This window comes from Lithobates pipiens, unplaced genomic scaffold (genome assembly GCF_037356315.1).
Source record: "Lithobates pipiens isolate NorthernLeopardFrog02 unplaced genomic scaffold, aLitPip1_a1.2 Scaffold_18, whole genome shotgun sequence".
NCBI lineage: Eukaryota > Metazoa > Chordata > Amphibia > Anura > Ranidae > Lithobates > Lithobates pipiens.
The window spans coordinates 139361839-139386541 of NW_027507758.1; the positions used below are offsets into that span (position 1 = coordinate 139361839).

Below are 24703 nucleotides of genomic sequence, written 5' to 3' on the forward strand. Positions count from 1 at the left end.
GCTCGCCCCCGACATCCTCTTCGTCGCTCAGCCTGGCCGCTGATTGGCTGGAGTGGATGGATTGAAAGCAGCGCAGCCATTGGCTTGCGCTGCTGTCAAGCAGATCCAATGACGCGGAGCGCCGGGGGGCGGAGCTGAGTGATACAGCGAGCGGCTATAGCCGCAGGCTGTATCACGGGAGCGCGCCCGCAAGTGCTTCTCACCATGCGAGGGAGCTTGCATGAACGTGAAAAGTACTTGCGGGAGGAAGCTGAGACAGCTGCCGAGGGACCGCAGAAGACCAGGTTCAGGGCCACTCTGTGCAAAACGAGCTGCACAGTGGAGGTAAGTATAACATGTTTGTTATTTAAAAAAAAAAATTAAAATAACTTTACAACCCCTTTAACCACTTGGGTACCGCGCTATTGCCGAATGACGGCATTAGCGCGGACCTAGATTTCCGGGACTACGTCTATTGACGTCGTCCCGGTTACGAGCGGCCTGCGCGCCCCCTGAGGGGCGCGCGCGGCGCGCTCTGTGATCGGCGAGTCCGTGAGACTCGCCTGATCACCGATCCGTGTAAGGGGTCGATCCCGACCCCTTATCACGTGATCAGCTGTCAGCCAATGACAGCTGATCATGTGATAGAACGGAGCCGGTAATCGGCTATTATTCCTCCTCGCGCTGACATCGCGAGGAGAAAAAAAAAAAGCCGATCACCGGCGGCCGTGATCGGGACATCAGTCCCGATCACGGCCAGCAATGAAAGTCACCACATGCCACCTGCCAGTGCCCACCTGCCTCCCGCAGTGCCATCCTGAAGTTTAACAAAGTAAAAGTAAGTGCCCCCCGTCTGTGCCCATAATGCCCACAGTGCCACCCCACAGTGCCACCCCACAGTGCCACCCCACAGTGCCACCCACAGTGCCACCCACAGTGCCACCCAATCTGCCTCAAAGGTGCTGCACCCCAGTGCCGCCCATCAGTGCCCAGCAGTGCCGCCCATCAGTGCCCAGCAGTGCCGCCCATCAGTGCCCAGCAGTGCCACCTATCAGAGCCACCTATCAGTGCCACCTATCAGTGCCCATCAGTCCCATCTATCTGTGGTACCTATCAGTGCCCATCCGTGCCACTTATCCGTGCCACCCATCCGTGCCCATCTTTGCCCATCAGTGCCGCCTTATCTGTGCCCATCGGTGCCGCCTTATCTGTGCCTATTAGTGCCGCCTTAACTATGCCTATCAGTGCCCACCAGTGCAGCCTATCAGTGCCCACCAATGCAGCCTATCAGTGCCCACCAATGCAGCCCATCAGTGCCCACCAATGCAGCCTATCAGTGCCGCCTTATCAGCGCACTTCAATGAAGGAGAAAAATGACCCGTTTGCAAAATTTTATAACAAACTATTAAAACATGATTTTTTTTTTTTTTTTTTTTGCATCTTTTTTTGTTTGTTTAGCAAAAAATAAAACTCCGAGCTGTAACTAAATACCACCAAAAGAAAGCTCTATTTGTGGGAAAAAAATGATAAAAATTTCATTTGGGTACAGTGTTGTATGCCCGCGCAATTGTCATTCAAAGTGCATCAGCGCTGAAAGCTGAAAATTGGTCTGGGACTGAGGGGGGTTTAAGTGCCCAGTAAGCAAGTGGTTAAGTCAACTGCATTCTGCACACTGTAAATTGCACATGTCTGCAGTTTGCACACTGTAAATGGTACATGTCTGCAGTTTGCACACTGTAAATGGCACATGTCTGCAGTTTGCACACTGTAAATGGCACATGTCTGTACACTGTAAATGGCACATGTCTGGATTCTGCACACTGTAAATCGCACATGTCTACAATAATCAACCACATTGTTTCAATGCACTAAATAACTGTGCTGGTACAAGCATGGAGATAGGGCCTCTGACACTTTTCCAACTTTCTTGATGTGCAGATTTGTTTCAGGTCAATAATTTAAAAGTTAACAGTTAGTTAACTAACGTGCACCCCCTATGATCAGGCCACCACTGGGTTTGGGAGTACTAGCTTTTGGAAAATACTATGTTGCGGCGCAACTGTCACAATTGTGGCAACTCCATAGTAAACACTATAGGCCAGACTGGGTGTCTCTTGAGGCCCAAGTCTGCTCCCCACTTGCAGTGGATTTAAAACTGTGAGAATTTTCACTTACAGCACATTCTCCATCTCCAGAACTTTACTGGAAAACATCTCCAATCTGGCAGTACGTACCATGTTCGAGAATAGGTGCATGCAGGGTGCCTCTTTGCGGGGGATGGGGGGAGGATTTCCATGCCGTATAAATTATTTTCCAACCTTCCCAGTAGTTTATCTTCCAGTCGGTGTGGGAGAGGGATCAAGGCATAGCCCCTGAGGTGGAGGATTGCCGTAAATGGAGCACACACATTCCTAAAGGAATTTTAAAGGTTGCTCTGATCGAGGCTGGCTATAAGATACATGCCAGATGGTACTTGATCCTGGAGCGTTTTTCAAAAATGTACTGGGGCTCAACGGCCTCCTGCTTTAGGAGTTATGGCCAGATAGGTACGGTTCTGCACACATGGTGGACTTGTCCCAAAGTGTGCCGTTTTTGGATGAGGTTACATTCCTTTATTTCTGCAGTCACAATGGTTAATATTAGAAAAGAAGCAAGCATTGCCCTACTAAACAAACCAGTTGAAAGTGTACCAAGACGCACACAGACCCTAATATACTATATATTTCTAGCAGCCAAAATCACTATTGCGACTGCTTGGAAAAGCCCAGCTTTAGACATAGCTTTAATTAAATGTAAACTCACATGGATTATGTTAAAGGAAAAAATAGTGAGCTTCCTGCGAGACAAACAGCCCATTTTTGATAAAATATGGTCCCCGTGGCTTGTCTACTTTCAGGTACCAACCATACAGTGTTGACTTCAGGAACGCTTGATGCTAGATCTCCGGACAGACTCGCCTTCTCTTTTTCTTCTTCCTTTACTCATTCTTTTCTCTTATTCCCACCGGTGGCCCTGTGACTGGTCTGCACCCCCCCCTCTTCTTTTCACCCTATCTTACCAATGTTCAGCAAGTTGTTAGTAACGGGGAATAGCAGGGCCATCTTGAATATTGATTGGACCCTGGGCAGAAATGTTTTTCTTGGGGGGGGGGGGGGCCCATGCAATTTCACTCTCCACCTGCTCTGAGACATACAATAAATAGCAGCTAGACTTAAAATCAGTTTACTGTATCAGATAAGGCAGCAATTGTGATTGGTTGCCAGCGGTTACAGCATATCATTACTGCTTATTGACTGGTTGCTGGAGGTCATAACACACATTGCGGCTCACTGATTATTTGCTAGAGGTTGCAGCAAATGATTTCTGCTTGTTAACTGGTTGCTAGAGATTACTGTACAGTAATACTGCTCATTGGTTGATTGCTAGAGGTTACAGCACATCATCTCCTCACTGCAGGGGGCATGATATACATATGAATCCCACCTTTATTTACATATAAATGCCGCCAGCCACATCTATTTACTTTCGAATGCCGCTGCTATTTACATATGAATTCCCAGTTATTTACATGTAAACACAGGGTCTGCAGGTGAGTCATCTGTACACAACAATAGGGCAGAGCTGGGCAGCATTAGTACCAGCACTTCACACTGAGATATCGGGACGCAACACAAGGCTAAAATTTCAAGGGACAAGGGAATTTAAACTGAGATAGTTGGCAAGTATGAGGCAGCTGCTTTCGGCCCCACAACAATGACGGCCCAGGGCAGCTGGCCCTTTTCCCTGCCTTAAAGATGGCCCTGGGGAGTAGTATCCCCCATAAATGACTATAAAGTAGTATGACAATGGAGAGATCATTTGAATTTTTTAATATAAGCTAATTGTCTTCTCAATCTAAAGATCTCTTTGGAGAGGACACACGCTTATGATGTGCTAAATTTCATAATTCCTATATAGACCACAGGCGGACCAGACAAGCCCTCTCTGTGATGACCTTTATTCATTCCTTAGGGCATTATGGGGATAAATTTAAGTAGCTTTTTTTTTTCATAAATGTGATCTCCCTCCTAGTGGGGTATTATAGGGGAGACCATGGTCAGTTTCTCTTCTCTGCCATGGCTTTTTTACATCTGATCCTTTTATTACATGTGTCTTTATATTATGTATGCAGGTTTTTGAAGGTACAGACCTTAGCGAGGATTGTCCACTGCTCTGCTTTATACTGTTTGGTCTTTACTTTTCAAATATTTAATAAAAACATTTGAAACAGAAGCATATATGGGACTAAGGGTTGGTTTTCTGATAGCTGGATAATTGGATGTACCTACTTTTTTAATATTGTATGACATACATTCTGTACAGATCACATCAAGGACCAGCCATATACGGTTCCTATCTCGGCCGATTCAGCAGGAACTGTCCGAAATTCAGACTGTTAATGGGCAGACTGAATGATCAAGTTCAAGTTGATCAATTAATCCACTTGGGTAGAAACCAGCCTACTGGATTCTTTTTCAAATATCGCTAGCGGCTGCTATAGCCACTAGCAATAATCACTGTCTTCTCCCAGTGGGGACAGCTTCGCCCACCCCGCTCCCTCCTCCGGGGAAAGACAATGGCTCAGCTGGAGGGATTCCCGCATCAACGCTCTCTGTTGATGGAGGAATCTAGTGCATTTCACGGGTTGCAGGAAAGAAATTTGCTCCATGTTTGGCCAGCCTAAGCCTTGGTTGATTTTAAAGTTCATATAAGGGGAAAAAAAGCATGTGCTGTCGATTTCTGCAATATGTACATGTTTTTAATGTTTACAGACTCTACAAGTATAGAAAAATGTTTATTGATCTGCCAGAAATGCATTTAGTTCTAAGTCCTATTGTGAGCTGACAATAGACAGCAGAGTAGTCAGCCCAGCCTAGATGTCTTCTTAAACTACTCAAGCCCTCCATTCTCTATTTCTCCAATGTAGACACAGATTTTTTCATAGTCCAAGATATGAGCTAGGAGGGCTAAACAGATCCGTTTGGATAACACAGAAATTCTAGGCTGCACAGAATACAGGAAAGTTTCACATTTCTAAAATGATACTTTTTTTGTTGGCACTAGTTAAGCAGAAATAACACAAGGTTGTAAGTAAGTGATGTTCATTCTTGGCGTTTACATATACAGTTAAGGGAAAAAATGTTCACAGCTGATTGTTTTGGGTGTCATTCATGTTACAATATATTTTGTATTTTTTTATTTTTACATTTTGCCTCTGTAGTCCGAAGATATTTTTGCTAAATCTATGACAATATTACAGATAATTTTGTTCCTTTTTCCTTAGAGCTTGGATTTCAGTCCAGAGGAGCAAGTGAACCTTTTGGAGCTCACTGCTGCTTTAGAAAATGAGTTGATTGCAACGAAAAATCGAATTCATATGGCAGCATTGGCATCCTACAAGCATGAGCTGCACCATCAGCAGTAAGTAACAAAACCTTTACTGAGCACATATAAAATTATTAAACGCCCCAAATAAACCACACAAACAATATCACCCATTTTAAGGATAACATATTCTTTTTTTAATTATTATAATTTTCTTAGCATAATCTTCTTATTAGTGTATGCATATGCTTTACAAAAATCTCGTTAACAGGGACACAGGAAGTTTTTGAACCTGGGTTATATTGCTGCCTTCAAGAGGATTGGACACTGGCAAACTAAAATTTGTAGGCCAGCCTAGGATAACCCCTCCTACGACCACCATGCCTTGTTTTTGCAAGTGTCCTAAGAGGCTGATTGTTCAGTTCTTTTAGCCCTACTGCTGTAAAAAATAATATATTTTGCTAGCACTTTTTCTTTTGACATTTCACTGCTATTGGAGATTTCAGCTCCAATCGGCAGCTACCTAGCACAGTCATCCTCATCTTCGAAATTTGGAGTACTGCATCCGGACCCTACTGGACTGAAAGTTGCAGGAATAGCCTGATCTTCTGGCACTGGGCTATCCCATAGGGACTTTTTCCAACTCAATTCTGGTAAAACTTGGGCACTTGCTTCGAGTGAGTAGGCCAGTCAGGCCAAGCGCTAGGAACTACCTCATATTCATCAGTTGCTGGATGTCATTATTCCCTGTTCTCACCAGGTTTTGGTGCAGAAATGGTTAATTTCTGTGGGACTGAGCATTGATGTCATGTTGGGTGTAATGTATTGTGGTAAAGAGAGCTCTATTTTTCCCTCCATACAGCATTGAGAAAGCACCTTCCTTCTGCTTGCTTGCAAATTCTACAGACGGGAACAATTCTGTTGTATCAGGTTCCCCCCTACACCCATGCCTACTGAGGGTGTTGATCTCTGCAGTCCAGCGTAATGCTATTCTCTGAGTATCTTTCAGTATCGTCCATTGGTGCAGGATGTTCATTGCACATGGGCCCCGGGGGGTGTTGAAAGCATGTATGGCTTTCAATGAAGCTGCTGACGGCCGTTTCTCCTCCTCTCCCATGTGCGGCTTTCGGCTGCTTAACTGATAGCCATACAGGGATGTCAGTGCTTGTAACTGCCCCAATGCCACATCAATAGTCCCTGATTATCCCTCTGTGTCCTCTTCTAGCCCCCCTCTCCCCCGTGTCTTCCTCCAGGCCCCCTCTCCCCCGAGTCTTCCTCCGGGCCCCCTCTCCCCCGTGTCTTCCTCCGGGCCCCCTCTCCCCCGTGTCTTCCTCCGGGCCCCCTCTCCCCCGTGTCTTCCTCCGGGCCCCCTCTCCCCCGTGTCTTCCTCCGGGCCCCCTCTCCCCCGTGTCTTCCTCCGGGCCCCCTCTCCCCCGTGTCTTCCTCCGGGCCCCCTCTCCCCCGTGTCTTCCTCTGGGCCCCCTCTCCCCCGTGTCTTCCTCCGGGCCCCCTCTCCCCCGTGTCTTCCTCCGGGCCCCCTCTCCCCCGTGTCTTCCTCCGGGCCCCCTCTCCCCCGTGTCTTCCTCCGGGCCCCCTCTCCCCCGTGTCTTCCTCCGGGCCCCCTCTCCCCCGTGTCTTCCTCCGGGCCCCCTCTCCCCCGTGTCTTCCTCCGGGCCCCCTCTCCCCCGTGTCTTCCTCCAGGCCCCCTCTCCCCCGTGTCTTCCTCCAGCCACCCTCTCCCCGTGTCTTCCTCCAGCCCCTCTCTCCCCCGTGTCTTCCTCCAGCCCCTCTCTCCCCCGTGTCTTCCTCCAGCCCCCCTCTTCCCCGTGTCTTCCTCCAGCCCCCCCTCGCAGCACTTCCGGCTTCCCTCCTCTCCCACCAGCTGCTGCGGGGATCTGTCAGGGTGGAGGAAGGGGCCTGTAAACCTGTCATTTACAATATCCTTTTCTGAATGAGCAGAGTCAGTGGTCACTGACGCTGTCCATTCATAGCAGAAACATTGTAAACTGTGTTTACTTTGCTTCAGTTTATTAATGAACAGGAGCCTCTGTCTACAGAGAAAGGGACTGGGGAATCTGTGTCATCAGTTCCTTTCTCTGCTTCAAAGAGGTGATGTCAGGGTTATCCCGCCAAAGCACCCCCCCCCCCCCCCCCCCCCAACAGGTCTAGATTAAATTGTAAAAGAAAAAAAAAATGTAAAGAATTTGTAAAAAAAAATTGCAAAAATGTATAAAAATAAAAAACTACTGATCATTCTGCTTATACTACCTGCCACCATACACGCCATACTCCTTTCCTGCACATACTACCCACCACCATACACTCCACAATTCTCTCTCTGCACATACTACCCACCTCCACATTCCTTTCCCTGCACATACTACCCACCGTACATTCCCTATTTAACATTACCACATTCTGCATGTAAGTCACCTCAGACTTTATTTAACAAAACCCCCTTTAAGCCATGTCCAATTTAGTGCAATTTAAACCACACCCACTTTTCAAAAAAAATATTGTTTTGCAATGCTTGGGGACCCACTTTTGATCTTTCACATGGACCCATTGATTTCAGGATACGCCCCTGTGTCCTCTTCTCTTGGTGTCTATACCATTCTCAGGGTCATATGTGACTCTGAGGTATAGCGAAGTCTTACGTGACTCTCTGAGGTATAGTGACATCCTCTGCCCTTTCATCTAAGGTTTTTACCATGGTCATGCATGACCTAAATTGCCCCTTCTCCAGCAGATTCTGTGTCTGGTTTACCTGTAGCGTTAGTTGCTTCTGTGGCCAATGTCTCTGACTCTTAAATAATTGACTGATGAGCTTACCCCTAAGGAGTTGCGGGCTTTTCTGTTACTCAAAAATTAAAGAAGAGTATTTCAGCTGTTGTTGATGCAGTGTGCACCACTCTGAATCTACAGGATCAACTTATTACTTCTGTCAGCACTGTTTCCAGTCCTGGTCATTTTAATCACCTAATGCTGCAAAGACTTTTGTTTTGAACCTGCTTCCCAACGTTTCCACGGTGGAGATAGAAGCACCCTGATTAGGTGTTTGTTGCCCTGAAGCGATTGTTAAGGCCCGTACACACGGTCGGACTTTTTGACAACAAACATGCAAATTAGCTGTTTTGGAGCAACATCCGACTGTGTGTACGCTCCATCGGACAAACTTTTTCTGTTTTCATCGGACTTTTGTTGGCTCTGCGAACGGACAAACTTTTTGACAACAGAAGTCCGATGGAGCAAAGTCCGACCGTGTGTATGCAAAAGCATCGGACTTTTGTACAAGGTACAAACACGCATGCTCAGAACCATTGCAAACGATCAGACTACAATACAGAAGTTGACCAAAGGTGGCGCTGGAGTCATTGAACGTCCTCTTTTGAAGTGGCGTCCGTACGTTGTGACGTCACCACGTTCGTGTTTGTTGTCAAAAAAGTCCGACCGTGTGTATGCAATACAAACTTGTGGACAACACACTTTGTACAAAAGTCCACGGAAAAGTTTGTACAAGTCCGACCGTGTGTATGGGGCTTTAGAGTGGTATTTGTTTTGTGGTGATTTTGTTCAGAAATTGTCTTTTTCCACTGTCGACCCAGGTGTTACTACATGTATGAGATACACATGTCTTTGGAAACCAACTGTAAGCAGTTGGAAACCCTTTCCAGAGATGTGTTTTTACTGGTGAGTCCTGGTTTACACCCAATCCTGTCTGTGAGTCTACCTTGTCAAACCATGTCTGACTGGTCTAAATCTCTTAAAAAGTCTACAAGCTGCTGTAGTTAAAGCTTTTATTTAGTGAATGCATTGAGCAGATGGTGTGAATGATACATTTTAGCTGCGACTGTTTGCTTGAAAGCCTCCTGCCTCCATCTCTTGCTTGTACTTCACGTTTGTTCATATGTTCAGAGCACTTTTGATACATATACAATATGGAGCCTTTTATGCTTCAAGTGTTTAATCTGCATGGCCCCCCCGACTATCAAACACTTTTTTTTATTTCTCCACTGCTTAGACTTCAAAATTGAGACATTCAACATTGAGACACCCTACGCTTGTCTCCCGATCCACCCTTAGAGTCTGTCGTACACAGACTTGGAAGATCTTTACTGAGCCCCTTCAGGCCCTCTGGAAGAAGGCTTAATAACTGTAGCAGAACAGCCTGTTCCCAAACAGTAAGGGGGCATTTGCCTATTCTTGGATTTCAGCTGGTATAGTCGAAACCCTGGATTTTGAGCATGTCAGCTGGTATAGTAAAAACCAGCTGACATTTGGCCCGTGTGTACAGCTGCCTGTCCAACCAAAGCCTATCTTACCGTTGAACAAGAATGCTGGCAAACCAGCAGCCGACCGCCATCCGATCAGCACCAACCAGTGTATTCTGGCAGGAACACAATAGCATAGCAGGGGAGATTGCTGTACTAACCTCACTTGTCTTAGTACAGTGATCTCTTTACTTTTATGTACCCATTTTTCCAGAGCATCAGTGTTTCTGACCTTTTGCCTGTGGCCCCTAAACTATTAGTTTGTGGCTCTGCACTTTGGCCACTCTACACTTTTTAGGTGTTGCTGGCTCCAATATTAGTCCTGCTCTTGTGGCATCCCCATTGTGGTACACTTAGATGACCTCCTGTTAAGATAAGTCAGCAAGGGCTTTATCGAACATAGCTTCTATTTAAAATATATATTTTTCTTTTTATCATACCAGATGGATCCTGAATCCTTGGCTTATTGTTCTACCATTTCTAGGTGATTCAAACAGACTATTATTCAATGTAGGGTCTCAAAGATTGTGTTCCACCCTTTCCTGAAAGCACAGTCTACCAAATCTGTAAGCCTTTTTTTTGGGCTTTTTGACATTAAGCACCTTGTTTCCCAGAGTTCACATGTTCTCTTAAAGCTGAACTAAAAAATGTTTCTTCTGCAATAAAATGAACTTGCATGCTTAAAGTCATTTTATAGAATTGTAGCACTGACCCCTGAAGGAGCTGCTGGTTTGATTGGGCTTACCATTACCTTCTTCTCCTCGATTTGTGTCTAGGGGTTTCCCATGGTAGATGGCCCAGTGACTTTAGAGACTGACGACAGATCCGCATAAAGGGATTTTTATTTGCAAAAAACGTAGACAACGAACAGTCTCTTAAAATAGGATCAGAGGGTTAGGAAGGAAGTTCAGGTGCTCTTAGTGTCAAAGTCAATAATGAAGGACTTTCTTACTTTGACTAAATCCAGAGAATAGCCATTCGCAACTGGATGTTCACTCAGGTTGGATAGTTCCTCTCTCACAAGGCCTAGCAGCCAACAAGGTGCTTTACTCAGGAAAAAGTCTCTGCCACAGACGGTGTTTTAGAACATTCAGGAAACTAAAAATTGTGGAACACTCGTGTGATAGCTGGATCTTTCAGCCAGCTTGGCGATACCCACGAGCCTGGATTCACTTAGGTACTTCAGCCCCACCAGGCTCTTGCTAAGAAACCAACCCGTATGTGGCCTTCTTCTGAAGAGCCCCCCCCCCTGGATGGCTACGAAATTACTGGGCCTCTCCAACTACCGGAGATGGCACCGGACCACCTTGGAATCCTTTGGTTTCCTTGCCTCGGGCCAGCCAGCCCGAGACAACAAGTCGGGTGGATCCCCACCCCAGGCCATAGCCTTCCTGGGGGCTGGTCAGGAGGACCAGGACCATGGAGTCTAAACGTACTTCTGGACCAGAACCCCAAACCACGTGACATCCGAAACTTAAAACGGTAGAGAACCCGCTATTTATTTATTTTTTAACACCTGCAAAGCAAAAGGCATAATGAGCACCGCATACTAGCTCATTATGAAATACTTACCTTAGAACGAGGCCCCGACATCTGGCCGATCCACGCCGAGGGAGCCGACATGCTCCCTCTGCGTTTCTTCTGGGTATCGCGGCTCTGGCGCTGTGAGTGACTGGAGCCGCGATATCGTCACTCCCGCGCATGCGCGCGGGAGATTTCATTCCGGCCAGTTGGCCACTGCCGGATTTTCAGGCCGAGAATCCCCTTGTGTGCATGCACCGCTGCAGTCAGCGGCGCATACCAAGGGGAATTTTTTTTTTACCTACAGGTAAGCCTTATTATAGGCTTTCCTGTAGGTAAAAGTTAAAAAAATGAGTTTACAACCACTTTAAGTACCCTCTCCCAGAAAGAACAGCAAGAGCGACACTCCCACTGGGCGGGCTCCGAGAGAGAGTAAACTTAAAGCGCCCTACCAGACTGTAGTCCCACCAGAAGAGACGGTGCCCCTTGTGGCCAGGCTGAACATCCCATAGTCCAGTCAGACTGATGCTGAGGTCCAAATTTAGAACAATTGTACCCAAACCAAACTGAAGTTCAGGTGTAACCTTAACTTTCAAAAACATAGCGCATGCTCTTCAGGAGCCGGCGCTACAGAATGTAAACCGTTTTCATTCTGACACAGTGCCTGTGTGCTGTGATGACTGCACACCTGCAACTGTGAGTGACATTATTCTGCACTGGCCAATCAAGAAGGAAGGATCTGCAACACTATGTACAGTCATGAAAATACAGATAAGCAAGACTTTTAAGTAAATGAAAATGACTTGTTTAAACTGATTTCTGGGCACAACGAAAACTATATTCTGCAATAGTTATCCAACATACATAGAATGAATACCTGATGCTGTGTAAGCAGCCTGTGTGCTGACTGAACATATGCTTTCCTGTAGAAGGTCTAACTGGATAACTGCTTTTCATATACATTTTTTATGTACACTTCATGTCTTATCCCCAACACACCTCTCAGAGAATCACTCTAATGCCGCGTACACGCAACCGGACTTTCCGGCAGAAAAGGTCAGACGGAATCATTTCATCGGATATTCCGATCGCGTGTGGGCTTCATCTGAATTTTTTTTTTTATTCTGACGGACCTAGTAAATAGAACATGTTTTAAATCTTTCCAGTGGAATCAATTGCTATCGGGAAAACTGTTTGTCTGTATGCTATTCGCATAACTACGCAAGGGCAGCTCCTGGCTATTGAACTTCCTTTTTCTAGTACCATCGAATGTCATTGCGTTCTAAATGAACGAACTTTGGTTTGATCGTGTGTAGGCAAGTCCATTTCAGCGGAACTCCATCGGAAAGACCATCAGTTTATTCTGACAGAAAAAACGGTCATGTGTACGCGGCATCAGACTCCAGCATTCTGTTTTCTGCTGGAGAATTCATTACAAAAGGTCGCGGACGATGCTACAGCTGATGCACAAAGAGATCATGAGAATCCATTGTTAACAATAATAAGTATTTAAGCCGGCAATAGATGGTTCGAATCTTGACAGTGTCAGTAGGGACTGGCTGAGATTCAAACTGTCTGTGGATTGGCTGAATGTTTCCAAGTCGATCCATCAATTGATTTGGGTACAGCCAGCATGTCATATTTTCAGCATGCTATTATTGCCAGCAGCCATAGCCGCTGGAAATAATTACTGTTCTCCCAATGGGTATGGTTCCCCGTGCTCCCATCCCCCCACCGGGAGAACACAATAGCTCCAAGTCAATGCTGATGGGGAAATCAAGCAATTTTGTCGTGGTTGCAGGAAAGAAAATCACATCATCTGTGGCTGGCTTTAGAAATATGTTGCCCAGACCTTGAAAACTGAAAAAGTTATTTACTTTGGATGACAAATAATTTTATGTAGCTACAATTTTCATGAAACAGCCCAACTGATACTTATTTTTAGTTCTAGGGAAAATGTGGGAGATTTTTTAAGGTTTTGCCATTATTGTTTCACAGCTGTGACAATTCATAATTTGTATAGCAGTCAAGTTTTTCATGTGGATTTTAGAGGGTCCTTTCTATTAGTACAACTAGCAATGTATATACTATTTGATTGAGAGTGTGATCTATAGCTTTTTTGTTTGCAGTAACCAAGTTGAACAGATTAGTAAAGAGCGAGATAAAGCGAAAAAGGACCTGGAGAGAGCAGAGAGGAGGAACTCGCTGCTGGTTGATGAGGTCGATGACCAGAACTCTGTTATGGAGAGTCTTAATGAGAGCAAAATCAAGTGAGTTGGACTAAGGGGCTAGTGCTACTTGTTTACCTGCAAGTCCTTTCATGTGAATGAAGAAATTGGAACAATGGAAGAATTGGAATTGTCATGTACATGAATCGGCAACATTTTTTTTCCTGTATTTTCACCTGGTGATCCTGCATAGTGAATGTCCCTTTGGGGTTAATTTACTAAGACTGGAGAGTGCAAAATCAGGTTCAGCTGTGCATATAAACCAATTAAGCATTGACAAAACGACTTGAAAGCTCATTGAACAAGCTGAAGTTAGAAGCTGATTGGCTACCGTGCACAGCTGCACCAGATTTTGCACTCTCTAGTTTTAGTAAATCGACCCCTTTCTCTCCACAATCATTTCTCCATTGTAACTATGAAAGGGTCCATGGTTTTAAACAGGCTGGACTTCAAACAGGTCTGCCTTTATTACACGGTGGATTGATGAGACTAGTAGTTTACACAGCAACAATAAGGATGTTTGCGCTTTCTTTTCAACTCACAGGAAGTGACGATGTCGCAACATTTCTAGCAAGATCAACAGTTCTTTTCTGTCCTTGTTGAAATGTTCTTAGCCTGAAATAAGAAAATTAATTCAGCCTTCTCATCTAAGGACTTGGAAACCTACAATATAAAAAAAAATGTTTGCAGCTTTAGATACGCTTAAAGTAACCTTGTCGCAAACCTTCACAAGTCAGACTGAACATGCTAAATAGCAAACAAGCAAAGGTGACTTATATGGAAAACTGCATGGAAAAAGGGTCAATATATTGAATAATATAGGCAAACTGATGTATGTACAATTTAAGACCTTTTTCCATTAGGTTGAGGTTAGTTCTGACTTTTATCCACTCCCACCTCCCGTTCCTATTGGTTACCTAATATGATTAACTGCTCTCTTGACTTATAGGATTGTTTGGGAGAATATATTAGGGCCAAGCTTAACATTTACAGGAAAGTTCAAGTTTCCATACAATTATAATTGCCCGTGCCTCGGGATCTACTCAAGATCTACTGATCTTTTTAATTGAACTGAAACTGACCTCTGCTAATTAATTAATTATCAAATGTTTAGTTTGAAATGGCATCATTATTATCAAATGTTTAGTTTCTATTTTTAGGCCTTTCCGCCTGTTTTCACCTGGTGATCTGGCCATGCTTCCTGTATATGGTGCCCACATGCTGGATGGAGAAGCAGCAGAGACAGCTTTGGACAACAACATTGTTAATCTTGGGAAGAGAAGAGAGACGTGTATACTAACAGATTTAGATAAACTAAACAAATTGAATCCAAACTCCAGCTAATGCTTACATCAACAATGTCATGCTTTTTGGGATAAATGTTTTACATAAATAAAAGCTGATTGTTGGAAGCAACACTGTCCATGGTTTTGTTTCAGTCCAGTTGCAGTTAAAGGGTTGAGACAAACCATTTAACATTGACATGGCTGCTTACAGTGATCAGCTTTTATTTATTAAAACATCCCAAAAGGAACAAAACTATTGCTGTTACTGCTTATAAAGTGTTAGCTGGAGTTTGGCTGTAATTTCTTAGTGGTACAAGCTGCTCCATGAGTCTCTCAAGCCCCTTTTGACCCAGTCTGTTATGTAGCCCTGTTGACATTTTATTTGCTGTGCTTTTGGATCCTCTGTGGTTAAAGCCTAAAGATCCTGAGTCCTCTATTGTACTAATAAAATAAAATGTATGTCCTACCAGTAAATTCCAGTTATTGGAATACAGTACACTTTGTTCTTTATGATCTCCCTATTTCATGCTACACAACTGGAACTAGCTGGGAGTAGGATGGGTTTTACAGGAGATTTCTGTTTGTAGTTTTCTGTTTTTACCGGTGTCCAGTCAGCAGAAAGTAGCTGCATATGTGGTAAAGACTAAAGATCCTGTGTCCTGTACTGTATTCCAACAAATGGATTTTACTGATGCATCAAAACTTATTTTTTCTTGGTCAGCATTCCTATAATGAGAATCGTCTATATGGAATTTTATTTTTTGCGCTTACAATATTTGCGCTTTGAATATTAGCTGCCTAGTTGTTTGTCCCCCCGGTTAAGCTTTGCTATGTTAGAACTTTAAGGCTGGGATATATATGGTAATCATTATTTATTTAATATATTTCTCTTATTAAGGGATTTGGAACAGGAGTATAGACAGCGCTTGTCTTCTATGCGATCAGAGCTGGAGAATGAGAAGGAGCAATTCCTGCAACAGAATGATCAGCAAAAGAAAAAACTGGAGACTGATCTGGCTAATTACCAGATGGAACAGGCCTATTTCAGACACAAACTGGATTTATCCTTAAAGGCATGGAAAGCTTCAATTCCTACTACCTTTACACACATTGCTTCCACTCTCACTTTAACCATTAGGTTTAAATGTAGTATTTTCTGTGCTAGACAGAAAATACTACATGTGAACCTATTTGTGACATCACCTTGACATTACTATGATTAAAGCCCATCTTGTCATCACTTCAGCCAGAAAGGTTTCTGATGTTTTGGCATTGTCCTGTAAGCCAGCCCATTCGATCTTGCATAAAGACGAGGTTGTTTTGGGACCATGCACCACATTTTTGCCCAAAGTGGTTGCTATTTTTCACCTTTTATGGCTATCTTGTTACCTTCCATATGTCTGGCTGTGGTTAAGCCCAAGAATATGTTCCTTCATTGGAGGTGGTGAGGGCTGTCAGGGTTTTTCTATCTGCCACTACTATTTTTAGGGAGATGGATTCCCAGTTTGTCATTGTAGATGGTTCTAAAAGAGGTTTCCCAACCTCCAGATTTGCTCCTTATAAGTTGATTTGACAGGCTATTGTGCAGGCCTATGAGTTGTGATATATAGTTCCTTTCTCTTCCCATTTAAGCCGACTCTACTAGGGCAGTGTTTCTCAACTCCAGTCCTCAAGGCGCCCCAACAGGTCATGTTTTCAGGATTTCCCTCAGATGAAACGGCTGTGGTAATTACTAAAGCAGCGAAACAGATCAAATCACCTGTGCAAAATAAGGGAAAACATTACCTTTTGGGATGCCTTGAGGACTGGAGTTAAGAAACGCTGTACTAGGGCATTGTGTATTTCTCTGGCTATTTGTCATCCAGCCTCTGTACCTCAACTTTCTGGGCTGTTAGGCCGTAACTTTGTCTTTTGAACATACAAAAGTCCATTTTTTTTTTCATTTAAGGATAGAGGGGTGTAATTTAAAACCTCTGATAGCTTTCTTTTGGTTTGCCTATCCCTGTTAGGGAGATTTACTCTGCCACTAGACTGAAAGTAAGGGACAAGCCAAAATTTTGAGTTGCCAACAGGAAAAGATGGTAAATCTTTCAGTGGGGTTACTTTCTTTGGTGACCGCTATCTACATGGCTAATTCCCCTCGCGTGGGAGAGATTTTCTTTCATTTTCTGTTGCCTACAAGACAGGAGGGGGAATCTCAAGCTGTGTCTGATTGGGGAGATGTACTGTAATTCATCCTTTTTCAGTCTGATTGGTCTTTCATTTATTTGAAAATGGCCATAAACCTTTTGGCACATGCTCCTAAAAATGTGATTTATTGTTCAGCGTGTAATAGGATTTAATTAACTAGATTACATTGCATCAAACCACATGGATATATAGTAATAACAGCACTGTCTTGTGTTGCAGGAGAACAGCAGGTTACAAAAGGAAATGTTGGAGGTTGTGGGAAAGCTATCTGAATCAGATAGTCAGCTGGTAAAACTACAGACCAGTCTAGATCAAATGCTGCAAAACAAGGTAATAACCACTGTACAGTATTGCATGTTAATAAAAACAATGAATTCCTTACTTATATTATACTTTTATAAGGGAGAAACACAAATGGTGAGCATGGGAACTAGCCTTACCTGCTCTCTCGCCCATGACCAAATTTATAGTAGGTTTACATTAGCTTGCAAAATGATATGTTTTACCATGCAGGCTAGTGACAGTGTCAGGTCCAGCAGGGAGCAGTGTGATGCAACTTTTAGCACATCTTGCTGCTTACTTTTTTTTTGTTTCATTTGTTTGAAGTGTCAAGTCTCTGCACAGAAGAGTGGCACATTACACGTCTGTGACATGTGATGCCATCCAGTATGCTGCAGAAAAATGCAGACATGCTGAATTTTCTGCACTGCACCCCACTATAGATCACACCGGCATTGTGGGTGAACAGGGCACATAGAAAACAATTGTTTCCTATGTGCCCTAGCATCGACCTGACCTTTGTTTGAACAGGGTCAGGGAAGTGGCATGCAGGAAATGGGTGGAGCTTCTCATTGGAACAAACTGTGGAAAATGAAGCCCGTTGACCAGGGCAGGAAGATGTGATAGCCTGTTCATCCACTGATGGCATTTCTGCAGTGGGTATGCATTGTGATGGCTGTATGTGCTAAATGTATTTGGGGTGCATGGTGTTTAGTGCTTTTTAAATAAAGTGGATTGCTAATGCACATTACTAATGTTTGCAGTTGTAGTCCATTCTCCAGAAAATAGTGACACACCAATTCCTTTTAGGTGTGCTGCATGTACGGTGCATTGTTGAAATTCCTGCTTAGTCTTTAGTGCAGTTTCCAGCAAAACATTATAGTTACGTGCGGGCCTTTAACCACTTAAGCCCCGGACCATTTTCCAGCTAAAGGACCAGGCCCCTTTTTGCGATTCGGCACTGTGTTGCTTTAACTGACAATTGCACGGTCGTGCGATGTGGCTCCGAAACAAAATTGGCGTCCTTTTTTCCCACAAATAGAGCTTTCTTTTGGCGGTATTTGATCCCCCCTGCGGTTTTTATTTTTTGTGCTATAACCAAAAAAAGAGGGACAATTTTTACAAAAACACATTATTTTTTACATTTTTCTATAATAAATATCCCCCAAAAACATACATTTTTGGGACCATTGGCATTAATACAGCAATCGGTGCAATTAAAATGCACTGATTACTGTAAAATGTCACTGGCAGTGAAGGGGTTAACCACTAGGGGGCAGTGTAGGGGTTAAGTGTGTGTTTTTGTTTTTTTTAACTGTAGGGGGGCGTGGCTTAGTGTCTGACCTCACCGATCGTCTTTCCCTATAACAGGGAACAGACGATCAGTGACAGCCTCAGTAGGAAGCACGGGGAGAGGTTTGTTTACACTCACCTCTCCTCTTTCTTCAGCTCTGTCACTGGCGGCGATCGGGTCTGCGGGTCCCGTGGTCACGGAGCTCAGGACCCACAGCTGGGCACTTAAAGGGCAACGTACCTGTACGTGCTTGTGCCCAGCCGTGCCATTCTGCCAACGTACATCCGCATGAGGCGGTCCCTAAGTGGTTAAAGGGGTTGTAAACCCTCATGTTTTTTCACCTTAATGCATTCTATGCATTAGGGTGAAAAACCTTTTTTAGTGCTGCAGCCCGCAAGCCCCCCCATTTTACTTACCTGTTACCCTCTGTCTGGGATCGAGTACACCATCTGTAGCTGGTGTCTTGTATCCCGATCAGATAGATTGATAGCAGCGCAGCCATTGGCTTCTGGTGGTGTCAATCAAAACCAACAATGGGGGGGTGGGGCCAAGTCCTGCATTCTGTGTGAATGGACACAGATGCAGGACTCGGGAGCACGCCTGCGTGGGTATCCACCAAGGAGAGCGCTTCTCCAACGTGGACACTTGATGTGGGAAAGAGCCACCAGCACTGCCTGGGGACCCCAGAAGAGGAGGTTCGGGGCCACTCTATGCAAAACTAACTGCACAGTGGAGGTAAGTTATGACATGTTTGTTAATTAAAAAATAAATAAAGAGGGTTTACAACCCCTTTAAGGTAATAATACGCTAAACATTCAGATTTTTCAATCTCCTTTAGATCTACCTTCAGCTACATAGTTCATGGGCCTGCCTGATTTGATACAAATGGAATGTTGTTTAGGTGTTTTCTCTTACTATTACATAGTTTGATAAGTGTAAAGGAGATTGCACAGAGATGGTAAAATCAGAATGTATTATGAATAGCTAATTTCAAACGTACAAAGTATTGCACCACTATTCTGTATTCTTACTCTTTGACCTCTTTGCTGGCTTTGATACAGTTGACAAACCCCTTTTCCTCAAACTCCTTGCCTTTGGTCTCCATGACTGTACTTTTCATTGATTCTCATTGGTATCTCACTACACCTTCAGTTGGCTCACAACGCTACCTCCTCCTCTCCTATTGCTTATTCCATTGGGGTCCCCCAAGGTTCTGTCCCTGGACCTCTTATTATCTATCTATTCTTGATTCTCTTCCCTGGGTCAGTTGATGGCTTCCCATGGCTTCCAAAATCATTTCTATGCTGACGACACCCACTCTTCACCCAATCTTTTTATCCTTCAGCTCAACAGTCTCCTCACGCATCACTCATTTACTAACAGAGATATCAATTTGGATGTCACATCAGTTCCCCATAACTATCCAAATGTAAGCTCATAAAATGTCACCCCCATGTCCCCCTTTCCCTGACTTCTCTGTCAAGATTGATGGCACAACTATGTGTCAGTCCCCTCATTCTATAGTGCTAGGGTTAATCCTGGACTCTGAACTCTCCTTTCGGCCCCACATCCAATTGCTGTGCAAATCATCCCACCTCAAACTCCACAACATCTCCAAAGTACAGTATGTGCCAATTTAACCAATGACGCCACAAAGCTTCTAATTTGCTCCCTGGTTATCTCTCACATTGAGTACTGCAACCCCCTCCTCATTGGCCTATCTTTAAATAGGCTATTCCTACTTCAGTCCATCATGAATGCTGCCACCAGTCTCATCCACATTACTAAAAGCTCAGTGTCTGCTACACCTCTGCCGATCCATCCACTGGATTCCCCTCATCCAAAAAATGGCATTCATAATACGAACAAGAACTTAAAAAAACATAGACAATTTTGTCCCTAGCTACATCACAAACTCTCCCATCCTCTAGAACTCGTTACCCCAATCTATCCATCTACCTCCTGCTCTAGCCACCTTTTTAGACGATTCCTGAAAATCAATCTGTTTAGAGAAGCCTATCCTGTTTCTACTAGTAAGCTGTGTTTTTACTTTCTTCATCAGCTTATTATCCCCCATAGTTATTACCTTTTTGTATTGCTTGACCCTCACTCTTAGATCGTATGCTCGAACAAGCAGGGCCTTCTGAATTCTCTTGCATTGAATTGTGTTGTAACTGTAATGTTTGCCTTCATTTTGAAAAGCGCTGTGAAAACTCAAACTGTTGGAACTATATAAATCCTGTATAACCATGATAATAATGCATCAAAAGGCACTGGGTTGAATAGAGCCACAGTTGTAAAATGATTCACTGTGCATGCCTATTCTTCACTTTCATTTTACTTAGCAGTGAATGTAAGTGGGCATAACCGCTTAGATAAGCGTTATGTCAGATCCTGCCTCTGCCGTTTATATTGTTCAACTTCAACTGTTCCATTCTGAATGCTTTGCTGTGCTGTGCTGTGCTGTGTGTGTGTGTGTGTGTGTGTGTGTGTGTGTGTGTGTGTGTGTGTGTGTGTGTGTTTGTATATATGTATGCATGTGAGTTTTGCTCTGATATGTGTGTATTTGTATGTGCATGTGATTATTCGTATGTACATGGTATATTTGTGTGTGTGTGTGTGTGTGTGTATGTATATGTGTGTATATATATATATATATATATATATATATATATATATATATATATATATATATATATATATATATATATATATATATATATATATATATATATATATATATTACAGTTGTGCTCATAAGTTTACATACCCTGGCAGAATTTTTGACTTGGCCATTTTTCAGAGAATATGAATGATAATACAAAAACTTTTCTTTCACCCATCGTAAGTGTTTAGCTGAAGCCATATATTATCAATCAACTGTGTTTACTCGTTTTAAATCATAATGGCAACAGAAACTAACCAAATGACCCTGATATAAAGTTTACATACCCTGGTGATTTTGTCCTGATAACATGCACACAAGTTGACACAAAGGGGTTTGAATGGCTATTAAAGGTAACCAATCCTCACCTGTGATCTGTTTGCTTGTAATTACTTTGTGTGCATAAAAGGTCAATGAGTTTCTGGACTCCTGACAGACCCTTGCATCTTTCATCCAGTGCTGCACTGACGTTTCTGGATTCTGAGTCAAGGGGAAAGCAAAAGAATTGTCAAAGGATCTGCGGAAATGGTAGTTGAACTTTATAAAACAGGAAATGGATATAAAAAGATATCCAAGGAAGTGATAATGCCAATCAGCAGTGTTCAAAATCTAATCAAGAAATGAAAAATTAGGGGTTCTGTTGAAACCAAACCACGGTCAGGTAGACCAACAAAGATTTCAGCAACAACTGCCAGGAAAATAGTTTGGGATGCAAATAAAAAACCCACAAATAACTTCAGGTGAAACACAGGGCACTTTGAAAACATGTGGTTCTGCTGTTTCAAGATCCACAATAAGGAAGCACTTGAAGAAAGATGGGCTGCACAGTCGAAGAAAGCCATTACTACACAAATGCCACAAAGAATCCCGCTTTCAATATGCCAAACAGCACAGAGACCAGCCTCAAACCTTCTGGCACAAAGTCATTTGGAGTGATGAGACCAAAATTTAGCTTTTTGGCCACAACCATAAATGCTTAATTTGGAGTCAACAAGGCCTATGATGAAAGGTACGAAGGTGGATAGCTGATGTTTTAGGGATGTGTGAGCTACAAAGGCACAGGAAATTTGGTCAAAATTGATGGCAAGATGAATGCAGTATGTTATCAAAAAATACTGGGGGAACGTTTGCATTCATCAGCCGGGAAGTTGCGTTTGGGACGTACTTGGACATTCCAACATGACAATGGTGCAAAACACAAGGCCAAGTTGACCTGTCATTGGCTACAGCACAATAAAGTGAAGGTTCTGGAGTGGCCATCTCAAGTCTCCTGACCTCAATATTATTGAGCCACTCTGGGAAGATCTCAAACGTGCAGTTCATGCAAGACAGCCCAAGAATTTACAGGAATTGGAGGCTTTTTGCCAAGAGGAATGGGCAGCTTTACCATTTGAGAAGATAAAGAGCCTCATTCACAAATACCACAAAAGTCTTCAAGCTGTCATTCATGTTAAAGGGGGCAATACACGGTATTAAGAATTTGGTTATGTAAACTTTTTGATCAGGGTCATTTGGGTAGTTTCTGTTGTCATTATGATTTTAAAAAAAGTAAACACAGTTGATTGCAACTTTTTATCTCGCACCGTATTTGCGCAGCAATTTTTCGAATGCCTTTTTTTGGGAAAGAAATCGTTTTGTGCTATGTTTTTGCTTATTGTGAAAGATGAAGGTACGCCGAGTAAATACATACCGAGTAAATACATACCGAGTAAATATGTCATGCTTGTGGAATAGCGCCAAAGTTTGGTACTTAAAAATCCCCATAGGCGACGCTTGAATTTTTTTTACTGGTTACATGTTTTGATTTACAGAGGAGGTCTAGGTAAAAAAATTATTGCTCTCGCTCCAACGTTTGCGTCGATACCTCACATGTATGGTTTGAACACCATTTTCATATGTGGGCAGGACTTACGAATGCGTTCGCTTCTGCGCGCGAGCACACGGGGACAGGGGCGCTTAAAAAAAAAAAATTGTTAATTATACTTTCTTTTTTTTATTTTAACACATTTTTTTTTCAAAAAAGTATTTTATCACTTTTATTCCTATTACAAGGAATGTAAACATCCCTGTAATAGGAATATGGCATGACAGGTCCTCTTTATAGTGAGATATGAGGTCAATAAGACCCCACATCTTACCACTAGGCTGGGAAGCCTGAAATAAAAAATAAATAAACCGATCGCCAATTACCAGCCGATCGTATTGGTGAGTCGGTAGAAGCACCGGAGGGCGGCGGGAGGGGGGTGGTCGTCTCCTCTCGCCTCCCGTAAGAACGATCAATCGCTGGAACAGCCGCTATAATCATTCTTATGGTGTAGGGAATTGCCGTCTGAAAACGGCAATATCTGAATGATGTCTGTAGCTACAGGCATCTTTCAGATATCCCCGCTCAAAGTCTGTCACGTCATATGACGGCGGGCGGGCGTGAGGAGGTTTAACACAAATATATTCCCGGTTTGTCATTGTAAAAGTTTCTAAAACAGATTTTCTAGCTTCTGGTCAGGTGTTAGGGTTCAGATAGAGAAAAGTGTAAGTGCAGGTTAGCAGTTGAGCATGATGTTTGATGTCATAGATTCATTTGGACACTGTATACTTTAGAAAATCTATATCTGCTTTGTATGTACCCTTGATACTTCTCTTTGTTGCAGTTATAAATGCTTTGCCCTTTTTTCATTCCAGAAACTGACCGATCCTCACAATATAGAGTTTTATACACAGGAAGAGAAATTTGCAGAGATCATTAGGGAATATGAGGTCCAGTGCAGGGTGAGTAGTGCGGACCAATTATAATTATACAGTATATAACCCACTGCATTTTTTCTTTTGTTTTTGGAAACTAGTCAACAAGACATGCAGGATCTTGGGCACAAAGTTAAATGAGCTCTAAAAGAGGTGCTTTAGTGAATTTGCAGTGACTAAACAATGCGTTTTTGTTAATTTTACCTGAAAATAGATTTTCACTGTTTAAGTAGACCTTTGGCAACGTTTGTCTTTTTGTTTTGGGTAGTGCAGACATGCGGTTTTCCTTTAGTGGCAAGGCACTTTTTAAAGTAAAAGGCAATTTGGATCATGGTTTTTAATCTGTAAATTGTTTCACTGCTTGCCGACCCGCTCATGCCGATATACATTGGCAGAAGGGCACGTTCAGGCATATTAACATACCTGTACGTTGCCCTTTCAGAAGTGGCTTGCACGTGCCCACACACTCCTTGAGTGTGATCACGGGTCCAACAGACTCAATGTCCGGGGTTACCATCCTTATGTAATTGGCTCTTACTTAATCATGCTAGGTCCAATTTACTGCTAATGCAGCTCTATCTGAAGGTGGATCATCACATCGGTTAATATTTTTACCCTGTGACACTTTGCGAAGATGCCTTTTTCCATTCTTTGGATTACAAATATTGCTTCACAAAAGTCTGAGTACTCAAACACAGGATTTAAAGGGCCCCAATGCTGGCGGAGTGTGTGTGTGTGTGTGTGTGTGTGTGTGTGTGTGTGTGTGTGTGTGTGTGTAAAATTCCCACTGGCCAGTGGTTAGCTAGAACCTATAAGACCTAGATAGGCTCTTGTAGTCAGTAATATCACTTTTGGGAAATTGTTGAACACTATTTTTCTATTGTGCA

The 24703-nt window shown here is 43.3% G+C and overlaps 1 protein-coding gene across 7 annotated transcripts in view; it reads left to right on the top strand.

Annotated features, from left to right (window-relative positions):
- The window catches only part of NINL (ninein like), a 248261-nt gene that overhangs the window by 144838 nt on the left and 78720 nt on the right, over window positions 1–24703 (top strand). For all 7 annotated transcript variants that reach the window (XM_077486175.1, XM_077486181.1, XM_077486177.1 and 4 more), the window contains 5 exons: window positions 5303–5439; window positions 13265–13405; window positions 15548–15722; window positions 17059–17169; window positions 23757–23843. In XM_077486175.1, the coding sequence (XP_077342301.1) occupies window positions 5303–5439; window positions 13265–13405; window positions 15548–15722; window positions 17059–17169; window positions 23757–23843 (651 nt within the window). The remainder of the gene's footprint in view (window positions 1–5302; window positions 5440–13264; window positions 13406–15547; window positions 15723–17058; window positions 17170–23756; window positions 23844–24703) is intronic.